The 20414-nt window shown below is 42.9% G+C and overlaps 1 protein-coding gene across 2 annotated transcripts in view; it reads right to left on the reverse strand.

Moving 5' to 3' along the window:
• Positions 1-731: 731 nt before the first annotated feature.
• Positions 732-20414, reverse strand: part of bmp2k (BMP2 inducible kinase) — a 131054-nt gene continuing 111371 nt past the window's right edge. For both annotated transcript variants that reach the window (XM_067990657.1, XM_067990649.1), the window contains exons 15-16: positions 19757-19870; positions 732-3472 (exon numbers count right to left, since the gene is read on the reverse strand). In XM_067990657.1, the coding sequence (XP_067846758.1) occupies positions 2034-3472; positions 19757-19870 (1553 nt within the window). In that variant the 3' untranslated portion in view covers positions 732-2033. The remainder of the gene's footprint in view (positions 3473-19756; positions 19871-20414) is intronic.

Here is a 20414-nt window from a genome sequence, read left to right on the forward strand (position 1 = left end):
TGAAGCAATGTCCTGGGGCTGAGATGATTGGCCTCCAACAACCACTACCAGCTTCCTTTGTGCTTGGTATGACTCCAGCCACTGGAGAGTTTTCCCTGATGTCCACTGACTTCAATTTTACTAGGGCTCTTTGGTGCCATACTCTCAAATGCTGCCTTGATGTCAAGGACAGTCACTCTCACCTCACCTCTGGAATTCAGCTCTTTTGTCCACGTTTGGACCAAGGCTGTAACGAGGTCTGGAGGTGAGCGATCCTGGCAGGACCCAGACTGAGCATCGGTGAGCAGGTTATTGGTGAGTAAGTGCCACTTGATAGCACTGTCACTTTGCTGATGATTGAGAGTAGACTGATGGAGCGATAATTGGCTGGATTGGATTTGTCCTGCTTTTTGTGGACAGGACGAACTTGGGCAATTTTCCACATTGTCAGGTAGCTGCCAGTGTTGTAGCTGTACTGGAACAGTTTGGCTAGAAGCACAGCTAGTTCTGGAGCACATATCTTCAGCACTATAGCCTTTGTTGTAATATCTGTAACATACATATGTTAAAAAAGTGGTTCCAAATTTGCAAAATAGTCATTCTTCACTAACCACAAAAAAAAAAGTTACATGTTAAAAATGTCATGACCATTACCTTTTTGGCTACCATGCTTTCTGGGAAATAGTGAGTTTCCACATGTAACTGTCAGTTGGCTTCTCCAGATGAACAAGTAATTCTCCCACGCTAGGAGATGTATTAATACTTTTATTTCTTCCCAATGGAGACACTGAAATTCAACATCAGTGGGGGTGCAAAATGGGCAGTAGGAATTAGACACCCGTTATACACTCCAGGAAAGTTGGGTGGAGTGTGTAATGGGCAGCCAATCTGTTATCGCCCATTTTGTGCTACTGGAGTTGAATTTCACCCTCTCTGTACAAGTCATTTTACCATCTAATTACTTGATTTACATCAAAATTCCAATCAAAATTAACTGTATGTAGAGGTGCCTTTAACTAAATCAAAGCTTCCCTTAATACAAGTGAATTAATTATAACCATAACTTCAAGTGGAATTTATTGCTTCATTGGAAAGCAGGTATCAATGAACACAAACAAAGGGAATATGGGAAACCAATCCCTCCAATTGTATTTTAAATGAAAATTTAACAGTTTGCATCAAAGAAAAAAGTAAATATGAACAGAGCTCCCCATGTGTTAAACAGTGGAAAGAAAACCACGAAGCAGATTGTGATCAATCAAAAATATAAAATGACAGGTTTAACATTATAATTAAACTAATACAAAAAGCGACTTGCTCACTTTCAAGTCTCTAAGTCTGAAAAGTGCACTTTAACTGTATCGCAGCAATAAAATGTGCTGGATTTTTGTTTGATTTCCGTTCACACAAAAGCAGCCCGGCTGAACAAAAGCATTAAAACACAATTATATCTCAAATAATATTGGAGCATTTCAACTCCAGCTTTAAGCATGTAAAATCGTTGGCTTCTCAACTGTGGCTGCATATCATGATCACTTGACAACCAGCAAAACACATGGTCTGATACTATGCTAGTCTGAGGATTATGGGCACATTCTACAAAAAGGGAATCAATCATTCTGCTACTTTCCACCTCAGAAAAGGCAAAATACATAATTTACATGATCAAGTGTAGTTCCAGTTTGAAGACATCAAATCCCTTTCTAATGGAGATCTCAAATTTTAACAGGTGTTTGTAGTTCTGCAAGCTTACATTGTTTTATGACTGAATTATTTTCAAAGTTTCCAAGTTAATAAAAAGAATCAGGACTCATGGCAGAACATTATAAATCCTTTAAAATGTGAAATTAAGAATGAAATGGTTCATACACACATTCCACATATTGAGAAAAGTTATTTTTTTTAAGGAGAGCGAGTGTTAGCTGGGATTTCCCCCTCTACGATGGCTCAGAGGTATTGCGTAGCATAGGGAAGAAGTCCTGCTCATAAGGCCTTGTGGTGGGAAATGAGCTTTAAGTAGATATGGAGTCTGTTCTACTGGAAGACTAATATTTTTACTGTTTGGAAGGAAATGGTGCAGCACCAAATGGATCAAAGTCACCATGTTGCTGTGTAACACTATGTAATACTAGTTCAGTAAAGGGCACTGCACCAAAATCATCGGTTTTTAGCCCATCTCCAGTGTGAAATGCCCCATGTACCGAACCTGGTCTGGATCTGTTAGCAACTTGATTGTGGTCCCCTCGATTATCACCTAGACCTTGGTACTGAGAGTTTCTTACAAGCTCTTGTGGATGAAATGGCTTAGCACCAAATGGGTCAAGCAGGCTTTCATCAGTTGGCAATGACTGACATTTCTCCTTTCCATCAGTAAGTGCCACACCAATGTTCTCCTTAGAGTCAGATATATTCAGTAGCTCATTGCTACTTTGTGAATCACGCCTCCCTACTTTTTTGTGTCTGCGTACTCGCTCTGGAGTTCTATAGTTAGGTTTGGAAGGTTTTCTTGTAGTTGTTGGCGTGCCATGATGGCGCTTGCCATTTCCACCGGAAGACTCCTGCTTGGTGCGCCGTTGTCGAGAAGAAAGTTTCTGTAAACTGCGCTGCTTCATCTTGTGCTGTTGACTAGCTGTGATCTCTTCAAAAGGAACATGTCCAAACACATCCTCTTTGCTTTCCTTTCTACAATGTACAGCTTGAAGTGGCTGGAATGGAGTGGAACCAAACATGTCCACATCATTAGGTGAAACGGGTGGAGTTTGTGTCAGAGTATCCTCACCATATTGAACTGTATGAGGTAATTTCTTGGTAAAAGGTGCATTACTGAATACATCAAACTCTTCCTGCTCCTTAAGGGTGACTGATTTGAAGGGCGACTTTTGAAAGCTATCTTTATTTTCCACTCTTTTGCTGGGTTGTGTGTGCTGGCGCAACCCAACAAATGGCACAGCACCAAACATATCTACTTCATCTTGTAATGTTTTATTCCCTTTGACTTGTGGTGAATCTGGAGGAGTGATGAGTGCTGTTGCTGACTCTGCACTTGCAATACTTTCAGCATCAGCACTGTACTCTGAACCTGGTTCTGTTACAGGATAAATCTCCTTAGTCTGATCATAGTCTGAATCAGAGCTGTGCTTTTCTTCCTCATCCACTTCTTCCTCTTCATCAGAGTCCATCAGCAGTGGCCTCTGCCCAAAATTTTCTGCTTCTATATCATTGAACTCGCCTTGTTCACTGTGGAACTCCTCCTCCTCTTGTTCCTCTTCCTCACTGCTCTGAGGAGTAGGTGGGTCAGACTCAAAGTCACTGTCTGAGTCTTCTCCATTTTTCTTATGGTGCTGCTGTATGATTAAATTTGGGTCATTTTTTATTCCTCCTTTGCTCTGGCCACTGAGTTGAAGGATGATATGTCCCTGTTTTTCAGCTTTAAATACACTGTCGGAAATAGTATTTGAATTTGTTGCATTTTCTTCACTTTTGCCATTTGATCCTAAGGGAGAATAAAAACATTTAGACTACTAGTAAAACATTTTTTTTAAAGACATAAAAATTTAGGAAAAAATAAATTGAAAGCATCAAGATCACTAGTTTAAAAAAAAAATCTTTCCATCTCTGGGAGCTGAGTGCAAATCCAGCTCAGAATGAAAGGAATAAATTATCTTCTGTCTGCTGGCTGTAAGGATTCTATCCACAATGAGCTTGGGCAGTTTTAATTCAGTTTCTAGTGGGCAAAACTAGCCCCAATATGTGAATCTTGCTCAGGTAGACTTCAGGGACAGCTGGTGTGGGGAAAGAGAAAATGTCCCATTTGTGCGTAAGAGGTGCTCTTCGAAGAATGGAGTTGAGGCAGGGTAGAAGGGGCTTTACCCTCCCTCTAACCATGCTGTACTGAGACTGCTTGCCCAAATGGAAGCTGATCCATTCCTCAGCATTAAACGCACTCACCTTAAGCACAACATTCACAAAAAAAAGCAACTTACCACAAACATCTGAAACCATTTAACAAGATTACTTTTGAAGTGCAATAACTATAGGCAAAGTGCTAAAGGCAAAGTGCTAAAGGCCTATCCTATGTCAAAATGTGTTTAATTTTTCAAGCTGGTACTTCTTGAACACAAAATTGAGTCTGAATAGTGGGTTTTCCTTTTTTGCAAAGGGGAAGGGGGGAAAGAGGAGAATGAAATGGAGTCTGACTTCCCAAAAAGGTCTGATATAGACCAATTTTTTAAAATCCTGAAGGATAGAATGTCATTAGAGGAAGCAGCAGAGATTAAACACATTGAACTGGACTGACAACACTGCAGCTGTAACAAGATGGCTCAGCCAGTGTCCCACTGGCTGAAGAATATGAAACTCATTAAAATAAAAACTGCAGAATTATTTTGTTTTCTTTGCAAAGGATGTCTAGAATTTTCTTACAAGATATACATCAGCTCTGCTTCCTAAATTCCCCCAATAGAATAAAAAAGAAACTATTAATTAACATTCATTTATAACAATATAATCACATCACAATCTTAACATTTACGACCAATATTGAATAAGGAATTTTCTTTATTTAGAAATGATGAGCTACCGTGTGTTTTCATACATTGACAAAATGTTGCATTGCAATAAAATTTCTTTACAATCATATCTACTAAATAAATTGATTAATTTTAGCCCTCTCACAATCTACATAAATTACAATGTGTCTGTTGATTGGCACGTCCTTTATTTTTAATTGGACCATGTGAACGACGAGACCATTAAATCTCCTACATGACTGCACTTAACAGGTACCATCAGATTGATTCCTGCTAATCACTTAGTTACAGGGGCTGATCCCCATGCTTCAAGCCTGTTCCTGATTAGCCAGCTCCCACCAGTCTTGTTCTGTAGCTAGCCTCCAAGCTCATCCCAATTTCCACACTCAGGCTACAGTATCATCATTCTGTCACATCACCTACTTTTGTCTCAAACTTTGGGCTGGAGGCGATCATGGAGGCAGGAAAGGTAGTGAAGGGGTATGAAGGCACGGATGAGAATCTTAATATCATTTCTCTGGGCCACGGAAATCTATTAGAGCTTAGCGAGGACAGAAATGATGGAGATGTGGCCCTCAGTGCAAGTGAGGACATGGGTTGCAGCAGTCTGGATGACTTGTTTCTGAATGGTAGAAATAGGGAAGCCAGCAGGGAGAAGCAGTAAAGAAATCCATACATGTGAGAATAAAAGCATGGATCAGTGTTTCAGCAGCAGAGGAGGAGGGGTAAAGGCAGAGGGAGGCAATATTGAGGTGATCGACATTGGGTAGGAAGCTAAACTTGGCATTTAGCAATATACCACGGTTACACACCTTTCGGCTAAGCCCGAGATGGCAGCTGCGAAGAGAGATGGACTTGAAGCCAGGAACTGAGAATGGCTTTGGATTTGCTGACATTAAAAGTTGGAAGAGATTTTGGCTCATCTGGGTGTTCACTTCAGATCAGCAAAGCATTTATTGGTTTGGGGGGGGGGGGGGGGGGGGCGGGGAAGGAATGATGACAGCAATTTTGAAAAACGTAGTGACTGTGGTATCAGGGGATAGGATCAGAAAGAACGAACTAGCACCTTTCACAATCAGGACGTCCCAAAGCGCTTTACAGCCAATGAATGTACTTTTGAAGTGTAATCACTGTTGTAATATAGGAAATGTGGCAGCCAATTTGTACACAGCAAGGGAAAAGCAAAGAGATAATGATCAGGTAATCAGTTATAGTGATGTTGGTTGAGGGATAAATATTGACCGGGACACCGAGAAAAAAATCATATGATCTTCTTTGAATAGTGCAGTGGGATCTTCTATGCCCTCCTGAGGGGGCAGACGGGGCCTCGGTTTAACATCTCATCCTAAAGATGGTTCCTCCAACATTGCAGCACTCCCTAAGTTCTGCACTGGAGTATCAGCCTAGGTTATATGTTCAAGTCTCTGGAGTGGAACTTGAACCCACAACACACTGTCTCACGAAGCAAGAGTGCTACCGCTGAGTCAAGGCTGATGCTTAATAACGTCAATGATCATGGGAAATTCAGAGACTTGGGCAGACAGCAACCAGGAAGTTTTACCTGGGGAAAGGTATGTGAGCAAGCACTCTTGTATCCAGAAATTGGTGCCTACCACGTTTGGATTGCAGAGAGGTAAACAGCTGCTGCTGCTGAAACTCCACACCTTCATTGCGTGGAATCACTATTCAATGGAGAATGGTGTCCAAGCTGTGGTTAGGAGGTGGTTTTTTTTTAATATATTCGTTCGTGGGATGTGGGCGTCGCTGGCAAGGCCAGCATTTATTGCCCATCCCTAATTGCCCGAGAGAAGATGGTGGTGAGCCGCCTTCTTGAACCGCTGCAGTCCGTGTGGTGAAGGCTCTCCCACAGTGCTGTTAGGAAGGGAGTTCCAGGATTTTGACCCAGCGACGATGAAGGAACGGCGATATATTTCCAAGTCGGGATGGTATGTGACTTGGAGGGGAACGTGCAGGTGGTGTTGTTCCCATGTGCCTGCTGCCCTTGTCTTTCTAGGTGGTAGAAGGCGCAGGTTTGGGAGGTGCTGTCGAAGAAGCCTTGGCGAGTTGCTGCAGTGCATCCTGTGGATGGTACACACTGCAGCCACAGTGCGCCATGGTGAAGGAAGTGAATGTTTAGGGTGGTGGATGGGGTGCCAATCAAGCAGGCTGCTTTGTCCTAGATGGTGTCGAGCTTCTTGAGTGTTGTTGAAGCTGCACTCATCCAGGCAAGTGGAGAGTATTCTATCACACTCCTGACTTGTGCCTTGTCGATGGTGGCAAGGCTTTGGGGAGTCAGGTGGTGAGTCACTCGCCGCAGAATACCCAGCCTCTGACCTGCTCTTGCAGCCACAGTATTTATGTGGCTGGTCCTGTTAAGTTTCTGGTCAATGGTGACCCCCAGGATGTTGATGGTGGGGGATTCGGCGATGGTAATGCCGTTGAATGTCAAGGGGAGGTGGTTAGACTCTCTCTTGTTGGAGATGGTCATTGCCTGGCACTTGTGTGGCGCAAATGTAACTTGCCACTTATCAGCCCAAGTCTGAATGTTGTCCAGGTCTTGCGGCATGCAGGCACGGAATGCTTCATTATCTGAGGGGTTGCAAATGGAACTGAACACTGTGCAATCATCAGCGAACATCCCCATTTCTGACCTTATGATGGAGGGAAGGTCATTGATGAAGCAGCTGAAGATGGTTGGGCCTCGGACACTGCCCTGAGGAACTCCTGCAGCAATGTCCTGGGGCTGAGATGATTGGCCTCCAACAACCACTACCATCTTCCTTTGTGCTAGGTATGACTCCAGCCACTGGAGAGTTTTCCCCCTGATTTCCATTGACTTCAATTTTACTAGGGCTCCTTGGTGCCACACTTGGTCAAATGCTGCCTTGATGTCAAGGGCAGTCACTCTCACCTCACCTCTGGAATTCAGCTCTTTTGTCCACGTTTGGACCAAGGCTGTAATGAGGTCTGCAGCAGAGTGGTCCTGGCAGAACCCAACCTGAGCATCAGTGAGCAGGTTATTGGTGAGTAGGTGCCGCTTGACAGCACTATCGACGACAGCTTCAATCACTTTGCTGATGATTGAGTGTAGACTGATGGGGCGGTAATTGGCCGGATTGGATTTGTTTTGCTTTTTGTGGACAGGACATTCCTGGGCAATTTTCCACATTGTCGGGTAGATGCCAATGTTGTAGCTGTACTGGAACAGTTTGGCTAGAGGTGCGGCTAGTTCTGGAGCACAAGTCTTCAGCACTACAGCCGGGATGTTGTTGGGGCCCATAGCCTTTGCTGTATCCAGTGCACTCAGCCATTTCTTGATATCAAGTGGCTGAAGACTGGCTTCTGTGATGGTGGGGTTATCGGGAGGAGGCCGACATGGATCATCCACTCGGCACTTCTGGCTGAAGATGGTTGCATACGCTTCAGCTTGTCTTTTGCACTCACGTGCTGGACTCTGCATCATTGAGGACAGGGATGTTTACAAAGCCTCCTCCTCTAGTTAGTTGTTTAATCGTCCACCACCATTCATGACTGGATGTGGCAGGACTGCAGAGCTTTGATCGGATCCGTTGGTTGTGGAATCGCTTAGCTCTGTCTATAGCATGTTGCTTCCGCTGTTTAGCATGCATGTAGTCCTGAGTTGTAGCTTCACCAGGTTGGCACCTCATTTTTAGGTTCACCTGGTGGTGCTCCTGGCATTGAACCAGGGTTGATCCCCTGGCTTGTTGGTAATGGTAGAGTGAGGAATATGCCGGGTCATGAGGTTACAGATTGTGCTGGAATACAATTCTGCTGCTGCTGATGGCCCACAGCACCTCATGGATGCCCAGTTTTGAGCTGCTAGATCTGTTCTGAAACTATCCCATTTAGCACAGCGATAGTGCCACACAACATGTTGGATGATGTCCTCACTGCGAAGACGGGACTTCGTCTCCACGAGGACTGTGCAGTGGTCACTCCTACCAATACTGTCATGGACAGATGCAGCTGCGACAGGTAGATTGGTAAGGACGAGGTCAAGTAGGTTTTTCCCTCGTGTTGGTTCGCTCACCACCTGCCGCAGGCCCAGTCTGGCAGCTATGTCCTTCAGGACTCGGCCAGCTCGGTCAGTAGTGGTGCTACCGAGCCACTCTTGGTGATGGACATTGAAGTCCCCCACCCAGAGTACATTCTGTGCCCTTGCTACCCTCAGTGCTTCCTCCAAGTGGTGCTCAACATGGAGGAGGTCTGATTCATCAGCTGAGGGAGGGCGTTAGGTGGTAATCAGCAGGAGGTTTCCTTGCCCATGTTTGACCTGATGCCATGAGATTTCATGGGGTCCAGAGTTAATGTTGAGGACTCCCAGGGCCACTCCCTCCTGACTGTATATCACTGTACTGCCACCTCTGGTGGGTCTGTCCTGCCGGTGGGACAGGACATATCCAGGGATGGTGATGGAAGATTCTGGGATGTTGGCTGAAAGGTATGATTCTGTGAGTATGGCTATGTCAGGCTGTTGCTTGACTAGTCTGTGGGACAGCTCTCCCAATTTTGGCACAAGTCCCCAGATGTTAGTGAGGAGGACTTTGCAGGGTCAACTGGGCTTGGTTTGCTTTTGTCGTGTTCGGTGCCTCGTGGTCCGATGCAGGGTAGTCAATTCAGTTTTATTTTTATGACTTTTTTTTTTAAGTGAGATTTTACAACTGATTGGCTTGCTAGGCCATTTCAGAGGGCAATTAAGAATCAACCACATTGCTGTGGGTCTGGAGTCACATATAGGTTAGACCGGGTAAGGACGGCAGGTTTCCTTACCTAAAGGTCATTAGTGAACCAGATGGGTTTTTATGACAATCCGGTAGCTTCATGGCCACCATTACTGATACTAGTTTTTTTTAATTCCAAATTTTATTTAATTAATTGAATTTAAATTCCCCAGCTGCCGTGGCAGGATTTGAACTCATGACTCTGGATTATTAGTCCAGACCTCTGGATTACTAGTCCAGTAACATAACTCCTATGCTACCGTGGCAATAGAGTCATTTTATGGTGAGTTGTGCTGCTCACGTGCTGCACTCAAACGATGGTACTCTCACCTCAGTCAAAAGATGTGGGTTCAAGCTGTGTATATAATCTAGGCTGACACTTTAGTGCAATACCGAAGGAACATTACAATGTATCTTCTTTCAGATGAAACATTAAACCAAAATCCCATTTGCCTGTTCAGATGGATATAAAAGATACCATGCATTATCTGAAAAGTAGCAAGGACCAACAAAAACAAAAGATTGGGTGATTATTCATCTCATTTGTTATTTGTAGAAGCTTCCTGTATGCAAACTGGCTACTGCATTGCCTTCATAACAAGTGGCTTCACTTAAAAAGTAATCCACTGATTTAAGATGCTTTGACGTCCTGAAGACATAAGGAGGGTAATAATGAATTTCAGCAGGGGCAGAAAACTAGTGGTATAATGGGCGGCCAATCTGCTACTGCCATTTTCCACTCCCGAGTATGAAAATTACCCCCTAGGTGTTTATATAAATGCAAGCTTTTTCTTTCACTATGTTGTTCCGTAGTAACCCCTAGTATCTGCTGCCCACTAAGTTCAAATTCACGTGAGTCAGTTGTCTCATGTCCAACTAGTGTCTACCTTCCTTGGATCAGGGGAGGAGGCGGTGGGGAGTGAGGAGGTAGATGGAGTCTCTTTCGTGATAGAAATTCAGAACAAAATCGTCTTTGGGTTACGCCCGAGGATGTAGCATTAGGGACTTTCTCGGCAGGTTTGTACAAATGGCTTTCCTAATACTGAGTTGAGGGGTGTGTTTTAATGCTCATACTATAACGGCCGTAACTACAGCATGTGGGAGTTTGTGGAGAGCAGCATGATCCCAGGCAACCACCTCTGCAGTAAGTGTCTGCAACTCAAGGAACTTCAGCTCAGAGCTGTTGAGCTGGAGTCCGAGCTGCAGACACTGCGATGCATCAGGGAGGGAGTTACCTGGACACTTTGACCCAGGAGGCAGTCATACCCCTTAGGTTAGGTAATGGTTTAGATATTGTTAGTGGTCGGACAGGAGGATGTGACTGCGAATCAGGCAGGTAAGATGCAGTGGTGGAGGAGCCTCAGCCTTTGCCCTTATCTACCAGGTACGAGATACTTGCTACCTATGGGGATGAGAACAAAGACTGCAGGGAGGATGGGCAATTTGACCATGGCACGTGGTACAGGAGGCCATTCAAGTGGGGGGAGGGAAAAGAAATGTAGTAGGGGACAGTATAGTCAGGGGGATAGATACTGTTCTCTGCAGCCACGACCGAGAGTCCCGAAGGCTGTGCTGCCTGCCCCGGTGCCAGAGTTAAGATATCTCCTCGCGGCTGGAGAAGAACTTGAAGCAGTTGTCGTGGTCCACGTAGGAACCAATGACATAGGTAGAACTAGGAATGAGGTTCTGCTGAGGGAGTTTGAGGAGCAAGGGTCCAAATTAAAAACCAGAACCTCAAAAGGTAATAATCTCTGGATTACTACCTGAACCACACGCAAATTAGCATAGGGACAAACAGATCAGATGGTTTAATGCATGGCTCAAAGAGTGGTCTGGGAAGCAGGGGATTTCAATTCATGGGGCACTGACACCAGTACTGGGGAAAGAGAGAGCTGTTCCATTGGGACGGGCCCCACTTAAACCAGGCTGGGACCAGTGCCCTGGCGAATCGAATAACTAGGGTGGTAGATAAGGCTTTAAACTAATAAGACGGGGGGAGGGTTTAGGTGAGGATAACTTCATATGTCTAAAGAGAAAAGTCAAGACTGTAAAGCAAAGTAGCAATCTGGGTAAAAATAAGCAGAGTGTGTCAAGAAGGGACAGACAGTTTAACAAAGGTAATAGAGCATTAGTGACTAAGGTCATATCAGGAAAAAAAATAGTAGAAAGTTAAAAAATTAAAAGCCACTATATCTGAATGCAGGAAGCATTCGTAACAGGATAGATGAATTAATGGCACAAATGGAGATAAATGGGTTTGATCTAGTAGCCATTACTGAGACAGGTTGCAGGGTGACCAAGGTTGGGAACTAAATATTCCAGGGTAATTGACTTTTAGAAAAGATAGACAAAATGGAAAAAGGAGGGGAGGTAGCCCTGATAATCAAGGATGAGATAAAGACAGTAGTGAGAATGGATCTTAGCTCTGAAAATCAGGATGTAGAATCAGTATGGATGGAGGTGAGAAATAACAAGGGGCAGAAAACACTGCTGGGAGTAGTTTATATGCCCCATAACAGTAGTTATAGTGTTGTACAGAGTATAAATCAGGAAATTAGAGGAGCATGTAACAAGGGTGAGGCAATAATCATGGGGGACTTTAATCTTCATATAGACTGGGCAAACCAAATTGGCAAAAGTAGTTTGGAGGATAAGTTCATGGAATGCATATGAGACAGTTTTCTAGAACAATGGGTCAAGGAACCAACTAGGGAACAGGTTATTTTAAATCTAGTACTGTGTAATGAGACAGGGTTAATTAGTAATCTCTGGGGTAGAGTGAACATATGATTAATTTCATACTGCGTTTCATAATGTGGTCCAAAACTAGGGTCTTAAATTTAAACAAAGCCAATTACGTAGGTATGAGGGGTGAGTTGGCTAAAGTAGATTGGGAAATTAGATTAAAACATATGATGGTAGATAAGCATTGGCAACAGTTAAAGAAATAATTCATAATTCTCAATGAATATACATTCCCTTGAGGAATAAAAACTCCACGAGCTAACTAGAGAAGTAAGGATAGTATTAGATTAAAAGAAGAGGCTTACAATGTTGCCCAAAAAAAGTAGTAAGCCTGAGAATTGGGAGGATTTTAGAAATCACCAAAGGATGACCAAGAAATTGATAGAGGGAGAAAATTGAATGAGAGTAAACTGGCAAGAAATATAAAAACAGATTGTAAGAGCTTCTACAAGTATGTAAAAAGGAAGATGTAAGAGAAAGTAAACGCGGGTCCCTCAGAGGCAGAGACAAGAGAATTATAATGGGGAATAAGGAAACGGCAGAGATGTTAAACATTATTTTGTATCTGTCTTCACAGTAGAAGACACTAAAAACATACCAGAAATAGTGCGGAACTAAGGGTCTAATGAGATTGAGGAACTTAAAGTAATTAAGATTAGTAAAGAAAAAGTACTGGAGAAATTAATGGGACTAAAAGCCGACAAAATCCCTTGGACCTGATGGCCTACATCCTAGGGTTTTAAAAGAGGTGGCTGCAGAGATAGCGGATGCGTTGGTTGTGATCTTCCAAAATTCTCTAGATTCGAGAACGGTCCTTGTGGATTGGAAGGTAGCAAATGTAACCCTGCTATTCAAGAAAGGAGGGAGAGAGAAAACAGGGATCTGTAGGTCAATTAGCTTGACATCAGTAGTAGAGAAGATGCTAGAATCTATTATTAAGGACATAGTAACAGGGCACTTAGAAAATCAAAATATGATTAGGCAGGGTCAACACGCTTTTATGAAAGGGAAGTAGTGTTTGACAAATCTATTAGAATTTTTTTGAGGGTGTAACTAGCAGGGTAGATAAGAGGGAAACCAGTGAATGTAGTATATTTGGATTTTCAAAAGGCATTCATAAGGTGCTACACAAGAGGTTGTTACACAAGGTTAGGGCTCATGGGATTGGGGATAATATATTAGCATGGATTAAGGATTGGTTAACGGGTCATTTTCGGGTTGGCAGGCTGTAACTAGTGGAGTACCGCAAGGATCAGTGCTTGGGCCTCAGCTGTTTACAATATATATCAATGACTCAGATGGGGGGGTGGGGGTCGAGTGTAATGTATCCAAGTTTGCTGGCAATACAAAGCTAGGTGGGAAAGTAAGCTGTGAGGAGGACACAAAGAGGTTGCAAAGGGGTATAGAGTAGAAAGGCCACAAATGCTGATAGGGAAAAGGAGGCTTGAAGGAGATGGAAGGGAGTAGGGGACCTGAATCCAGAAGAGCAATGGGAGGCTGGAGTGGGGGAAACAGAAAGGTACAGCAAGTTAGATACTGGCCTTTCACCTCAGGTTCAAATCCAGACCAGAATGATGGAATGGAGATTCTCGCGTGACTGCTTCCTATTGTGATCCTGCTTAAAAGGTGATTCAGCAGTTCCTAGTTGACATGGACCTAAAGCACAAAACTGTACCTAATTCATAATAATGTCAATTTTAGTCAAAAAAGTTACAGGATGGCTGGTGCAAGAAATAAAAGATTGTCACAACTGGTGCAGGGTACCATTAAGAATAGGAATTTGGATGAGATTTTGGCAGGCTGCTGGCATCTGTGGAACTCATAACCCATGGTGCCCATTTGAAGTTGGGGTAAAGACATGTTGGGGCAGAATAGGAGGAGTTATACTCTGCACCTGTTATACCTGATCTGTGAGTTCTTGATGCCAGCACCAGGTGCTAAAATAGGAAGAGTTCCATTCCAAGCGCTAACATCCTTTTCCATGATGAGTACAATTTTTTTTTTAAAAGTAGAAAAAAAACTGGGGTTATAAAGAATGCCAGTGTATTCAGAGGTAGAGATCAGGTTGGGAGCAGAGCAGAAGTCAGATTGCTTGTAGTGGAGGATTAACATAGCACTGAAACCAAAAATGAGTTGGTTTATTTTCCCAGCAGTCTGATTGGTTCACAATGTTACGCGATTAGTGCGGACCAAACAACGTTAGAGGCTCACTACAATATTACTTTCCTATAGACAAGATTTTTTGTAATAAGAAATAAAATGGATAGATATCAATTGTATTAGTTTACCACTCCCTCAAGGTTAAAGCTTGTTGTATCCATAACAAAAAGCATACATATTAAATTTTAAAATCGATTTCCAGTAGAGTCCCTTTCATTAGAAACAATGGGCGCTAAATTGGGCCATGTAGCGACCGTTATTTCGGCGCTACACTGCCTCTCCGCATCCAAGATTTCCTGCATGACATGTGCCAGGTGCCATCTTGGTATAGGAGTTTGCGCAGGTGCAGATAACGAATGCTGGAATTATGTAAAGTAGGGAGAAAATGGCTTCAGTGTGCAACGCTGATTTAAAGTGATAGACACCATTTTGGGACCAAATGTTCAACTCAACGCAGTCTTAACCCCGACCATTTAAACGTGTCTTAGAGTGACTGGAGGACCCCCCCACCAGTGCTATTTAAAGGGTCCATGCAGGATTTACAGGTTAGTGGCTGGATTATTGCCTCTGGCTGCCGAGACATTTGTAACTGTTTTTGGAGGTCTCCTACACTTTTTTTTTATTCGTTCATGGGATGTGGGCGTCGCTGGCGAGGCCAGCATTTATTGCCCATCCCTAATTGCCCTTGAGAAAGTGGTGAATACTAGGACGCAGGGACATAGCCTAACAGTTAGAGCCGGGACGTGCAGGAGTGAAGTTAGGAAATGCTTCTACACGCAAAGGGTGGGAGACATTTGGAACGCTTTTCTACAGACAGCAGTTGATGCTAGCTCAATTGCGAATGTTAAACCTGAGATTGATAGATTTCTGTGAACCAAGGGTATTAGGGGATATGGGGCTAAGGCGGGTATATGGAGTTAGGTCACAGGTCCACCATGATCTCGTTGAATGGCGGAACAGGCTCGACGGGCTAAATGCCACGGCCACTTGCTGCCTCCTGATATGCGCCACCTTCTCCTGCAAGAAAGCGGGATGTGTGCCTGGGAGATGTGCCTATCATGGTTGAATAGCTGCCAGTGTGTGTGGCCTGTGAGTTGTGGGCGGGCAGTTTGAAACAGTGGTAATGTATAAGAGTGAGCGGAAGCATTGATTGGAAGAGTTGAGAACTGATGGAGAGTTTATTGGTATGTGGGAGATGGGGGGTGTAGTGCATGGTGCAGTTGGTAGGAGGCGCCACTTGCCAGTTGACTTCACTAACCTTGCCCACTCATGTCAAAGCATTGACCTTCTTCCTGGACTGCATCCATGTTCATGATGCTGTGCGCCTGGCATTGACTTCGTCCCCCGCTACCTCCCACTGCCTTTTGAGTATATGTCTGAAGGACCTCTTGCCCTCCTCCTCCTACCACCCACCCCCCCCCCCCCCCAACCCCATACAGGATGTCCCTCCTTCTGTCCACCTCTTGCACCCAAGGTCTCTAGTGCATCAACAGAGAATGGTGCACTAGAGACCTTGGGTGCATGCACTCTCGCAGGCCTGGTACCAACTTAGATCGGCAGATTGGTGAGGTCTGGTGTGCAGACTGGAGGATGTGGGATTTAGTAGTGCGCAACCTTTATTCAATGTTTTAACATAACTCATCAGGTAAACACAGGGATGGGATTTCTGTTCAGACTCCATGCAGACAGAAGACGGATATTTTCAGCAAATAACAGGGTACCAGCTACCTTTAAGAGATTTTTAAGAAACATCCTCCCTTTCAGAGATTGAGCACCCTCTGGTGGTGAAAAGTGCAAATTGCATTGATTCCACATGGGCCTGGAAAGGAACGCTGATTGCAGGTAAGTGCTCCCTTGGGCCCAAACTTGCGTCCTGCCTGCGCAGGGTCCATCGGGCGCGGGGTGGTAGCGCATTGCGCTAACACTGCCCAAAATGGACCCTTATCGAACTTTTCCCCCCATGACTTTATTATTATAATGATATAAATAATCCCTATATACAGGGTAACTTTTTGGCAACAACCTATGCCCAACAAGCTGCCAATAATTTTGTTTTTTTAAATTATCAGTCCTGAAGCACTATTTTTCAAACATACATCAAATTATGTTCTTGAACTAAACATGACCTGACGCAAACTATTAATCCATTTGATAACATTTTGAAAATGTACATTTGTATAAATCACTGTAAAAGGAATGTGTATTTTAACATCTTTTTGGAATGTATGAAGCAGGATTATTACAAATTGCAAACATGTACAATTTTTAAAAACAATTATTCATCTCCAAATTGTGGGACATAAGAACATATCATGTATGGTGATTCAAATCTTTACAAAAAGGAGTATTTTTTTGCGATATTCTTTTCCTAGACATCGGATTAAAATTGATGAATGACTTGTAACTTGTAATTACATGCCTTCTGCTGATTTAGCAGCAGGAACATTTGGGTGAGTAACTTGGAGCTATATTTGAATTAGAAACATACTGCCACTGTCAATCCAAAGCTATTTGCCACATGTTTCTTATGGGGATTACCATACTGGGTGGGTTCCCCTCAGTCTGTTCTACTACTTTGAAGATAAGGAGGCAGCAGCTGCTTAACAGTGCAATTTCAAAAAAACAATGAAAGGAAAATCATTCCTTCTCTTATGCTTATTTCCTGTAAGAACAAAATGACTAAGCAACTAACACTAATGCATAAATATATTACTAAAATCTGTTGTGAAGCTTATTTCATCCAAAAACCATGTCAATATTTAACAAAAGTTGAATCAAAGCAAAACAGTGTATTGAAATAGATTAAATGTTAGATCTCGCAACTGATCATTCCATCTCTATTCTTGTTAACACAAAAAGTGGAAATAATTTGTATAAGGCAACAACAAAGAAAACAACAAGCACAGCCTTTCCTTACCATCTCTTTTACCCAAGCATTTGATATTGTCCCACTCACTTGAACTGAACTATGAGTTTGGGTCCCTGCTTGAATTTCCACCAGTGCCAAGGACAGCAGTAAGCTCTGGTTGAGGGGTGGAGGTCAACGTGGAGGTTTCTTTTTCCCCTCCCCCTATCCACCCTATTTAGATATCTTGAAACCATGGGTAAAACCCCACCTGACCTTAAAAAGAGTGCTTTCCCATGAAATCAGTAATATGCACTGACCCAGAAGCAAGCTGCAGTTTTAGAAACCAAATGCTTTCAAGCTTTTTTTTGTTGCTTTCTGAAACTCTGCAGAGTGATTTCAACTTCCAAATGTCCATCTCCTCAAACAGCAATTACAGGAACTTAGCTTGACAACCCTGAAATTCTCAAACATGCTCATCTGCAAAGCAAAATCTTCTAGATTGTTGTCCTGGCTATTGCACAGGGTACCCATGGTGGACTGCTACAATGGCATGGCTGGGTTATAGAAGTTGACCTGGGTACAGTTCCCAACTGTTGCAGAGATCTGTGCTGTATTAATCTGGGTAGTTTATTTGAACAAACACAAAACAGTGAGCTTTGTACAAAGCTATTTAATTTACAAGGTAATGTAAGAACACAATCCTTTATCTATCTGACTCTTTCTAAAGAGATACTTCACCCTACATTGACAATTTTCTGCACTTGCCTGTACATGAAAGACTGTCCAAGAGTCCGCTTTAGGATGTGTAATGAAAGGCTATTTTTTCCCCAAGGCAATGCAAACTCAAATTATCTGGACTGGAAGCAACAGTGGTAAATTACCAATGTTCTCCCATACCAATATTGATGGTAGGCCACATAGGATGAGTGAACTGGAATCCTGAGAATGCCTGAGCTTAAGATACTTCCCAAAATAAAAATACTTGCTGATGCTTGGATTCTCAGAGACATGGAGTTCCATTTGTATTACTGGAGTTACAGTCAAAAGATACCAGGAAAAAGGAGCACTGAGGAACAGGTTTCTCTTCCTAGTGATGCTACCTGAGCACCTACTACTCCCACCACCATCTTCCTATCATTATCATCCTCAGAGAAGATAGAATGCTCATTCACCATTTTGGGGAAAATGTACTTCATAAGAGTCAGTCAGTATTGCAATTTGCCCAGAAATGTTGGCCAGAGTGAATACAATGGTGGGTCCCCTTGTATCAGATTTATAGACTAGTACCTGACTGGACATGACACTCTTGGAGCCATCTGACAAGACGTAATACTGAAGAAATCTTTCAAAAGAGTCTAAGAAGTTACTCTGGTTGACAACTTATAAAAAGATCTATCATGGGAAGGTTTGTCAGCCAAAGTATGTTAATACTGCTGCACTGGTCTTGATGTTGAGTGGAAAGGGGATTTCTATTGGTACTGTCTGCAGCTGCACCCATGGCAGTTATAAAGCTGAGGGTTAGTTTAAAATTTTGATGCTTCAGCCATTTTGTCAGTTGCAGTATAGGAACTGTAGAAATGGGTTTTTGACTGGTCAGTGCTGATAAAAACATGCAAGCTCCGAGTTCCATAACACCCTTTCCCACCCACGAATCTGAACAGAAGATTCCTCAGCAATGCATCTTTCCCAAAAGTACATACTACCCAAACTAGTGTTCTGCTGACCTGTGCTTCTTGAAAGAATGTAAGCTCATGATTCTTCCAAGTGGAAAGACATCAAGTGTGGAATTCTTCTTGTAGGACAATCTCCCAGCAAATCAGATGATTGCAGCAACTTCTTTTGCTGGGTTTTAAGCAGCCTTAACTTATATTTACGTAGGAGCCTTTGAGTAGAAAACAGTCCAAGGTACTAGATGGCCGGGGCAGGAGGAAAGAGGGGAAAGGAACTAGAAATAGATAGCATGAAAGTAGTCTTGGGAAGCGTTGCAGTAGTTAGGAACTGACCCTAAGCCTGTTCATGGTGCCGACGGGCAGCATGTAGATGAGGAAGAAAGGCCAAAGACAGATCTTTGGGGACCCCAGAGGCAATGGCACAGGAGCAAGAAGCATGGCCTATGCTGGAAATGGGCTGGTTGCATTCAGATGGCCTTACATGGTTCCATGCCAGTCCATGTAAAAATGTTGATGTAAAAATAACATACATCAGCTAAGAACATGTCAATAGTAATTTTTGAACCCAAAATATCATAGGACACTCAGTTAAGGTTATGCCGAACTCTCAAAAACCGTTTAAAGTATTGAAACCTATATTTTCCAAAACTCCCACTCTATTTTGAAGCACTGAAATACCAATATTGCAGATAATGAAGCTTTTCCTTTATGTGCAGAAAACAGCCAGATTGCTGCCAACAACCAGAGGAAAATGAGTGCAGTTCAGAATGCCTCCTTATGTACACTAGGGTGCACCCCAGCAAAATAGCAGTTCAAAAGATACAAATTTCTGAGACAGTGTTCCAGATGATGTTCAACTGCCTCAATGAATTAAAGCAAATTCTAACTAAGTACACAGAGGCTGAATAAATGAGGGAAAATACAGACTGTAATCTTGGATTATTATAGTAGAATGTTCACTCCAGCACCTTCAGGGGTCGGAGAAATTTTGTAATTTTCTATGTGATTAACAACCATAGGTAAAACTTCTTTTGAAGGATTAGACTTGATGTGCCAAATGGTTTTTTTTTTAAACAAACTAACCTGCTTCAGAAACAAATGGAACACAACCAAACAAGTCTTCCTTAACTGGGATCTGCTGACTAGAATGTGGCTCAGTCTCGTTCTCTATGGATGTTCTCCTCTGCTCTGGTTTACCTTAGAGAAAGAAAAAATAAAACGTGGCATTTCCTGTCTGAAAACTACAGCTCAGTTCATACAAAGAAAAACTACTTCAATGAGCAACTCACTGTGGTAGGAAAATCAGTATATTTCCTAATACTGCACGAGGTTGAACTAGAGGCATCATAAATTTAAAAATTCAGTACCACTATATACACAGCAATAATTAGCTGGTACTGAACTGATCATCTGAATCAGCATTATCTAACAGCTAAATGGATGTGGATTTGTACTACTGCAGTGAGAGCTGCACGCTGATGGATGTGCCACTTAGGTCAGCTGAACAATTTTCTTCCAGCTTTAGGATTGGCAATGGCAGATCTTCAATAGACTGTCAGCAACAAGAGAAAAACAAAGGTTTCCTCAACTCAATTTTTTTTGTAACTTCCTTCCCCATTCTCAAATTGGGAAGGACTGCAATATACAGTGCAATTTACATTCAAAGTATTCCTAAGTTACAATAATATTCCACTTCAATCATAAAGCAAATCGGTATACAGAGATACCACATAACTGATTT

Source organism: Heptranchias perlo, chromosome 1 (assembly GCF_035084215.1).
Source record: "Heptranchias perlo isolate sHepPer1 chromosome 1, sHepPer1.hap1, whole genome shotgun sequence".
Lineage (NCBI taxonomy): Eukaryota > Metazoa > Chordata > Chondrichthyes > Hexanchiformes > Hexanchidae > Heptranchias > Heptranchias perlo.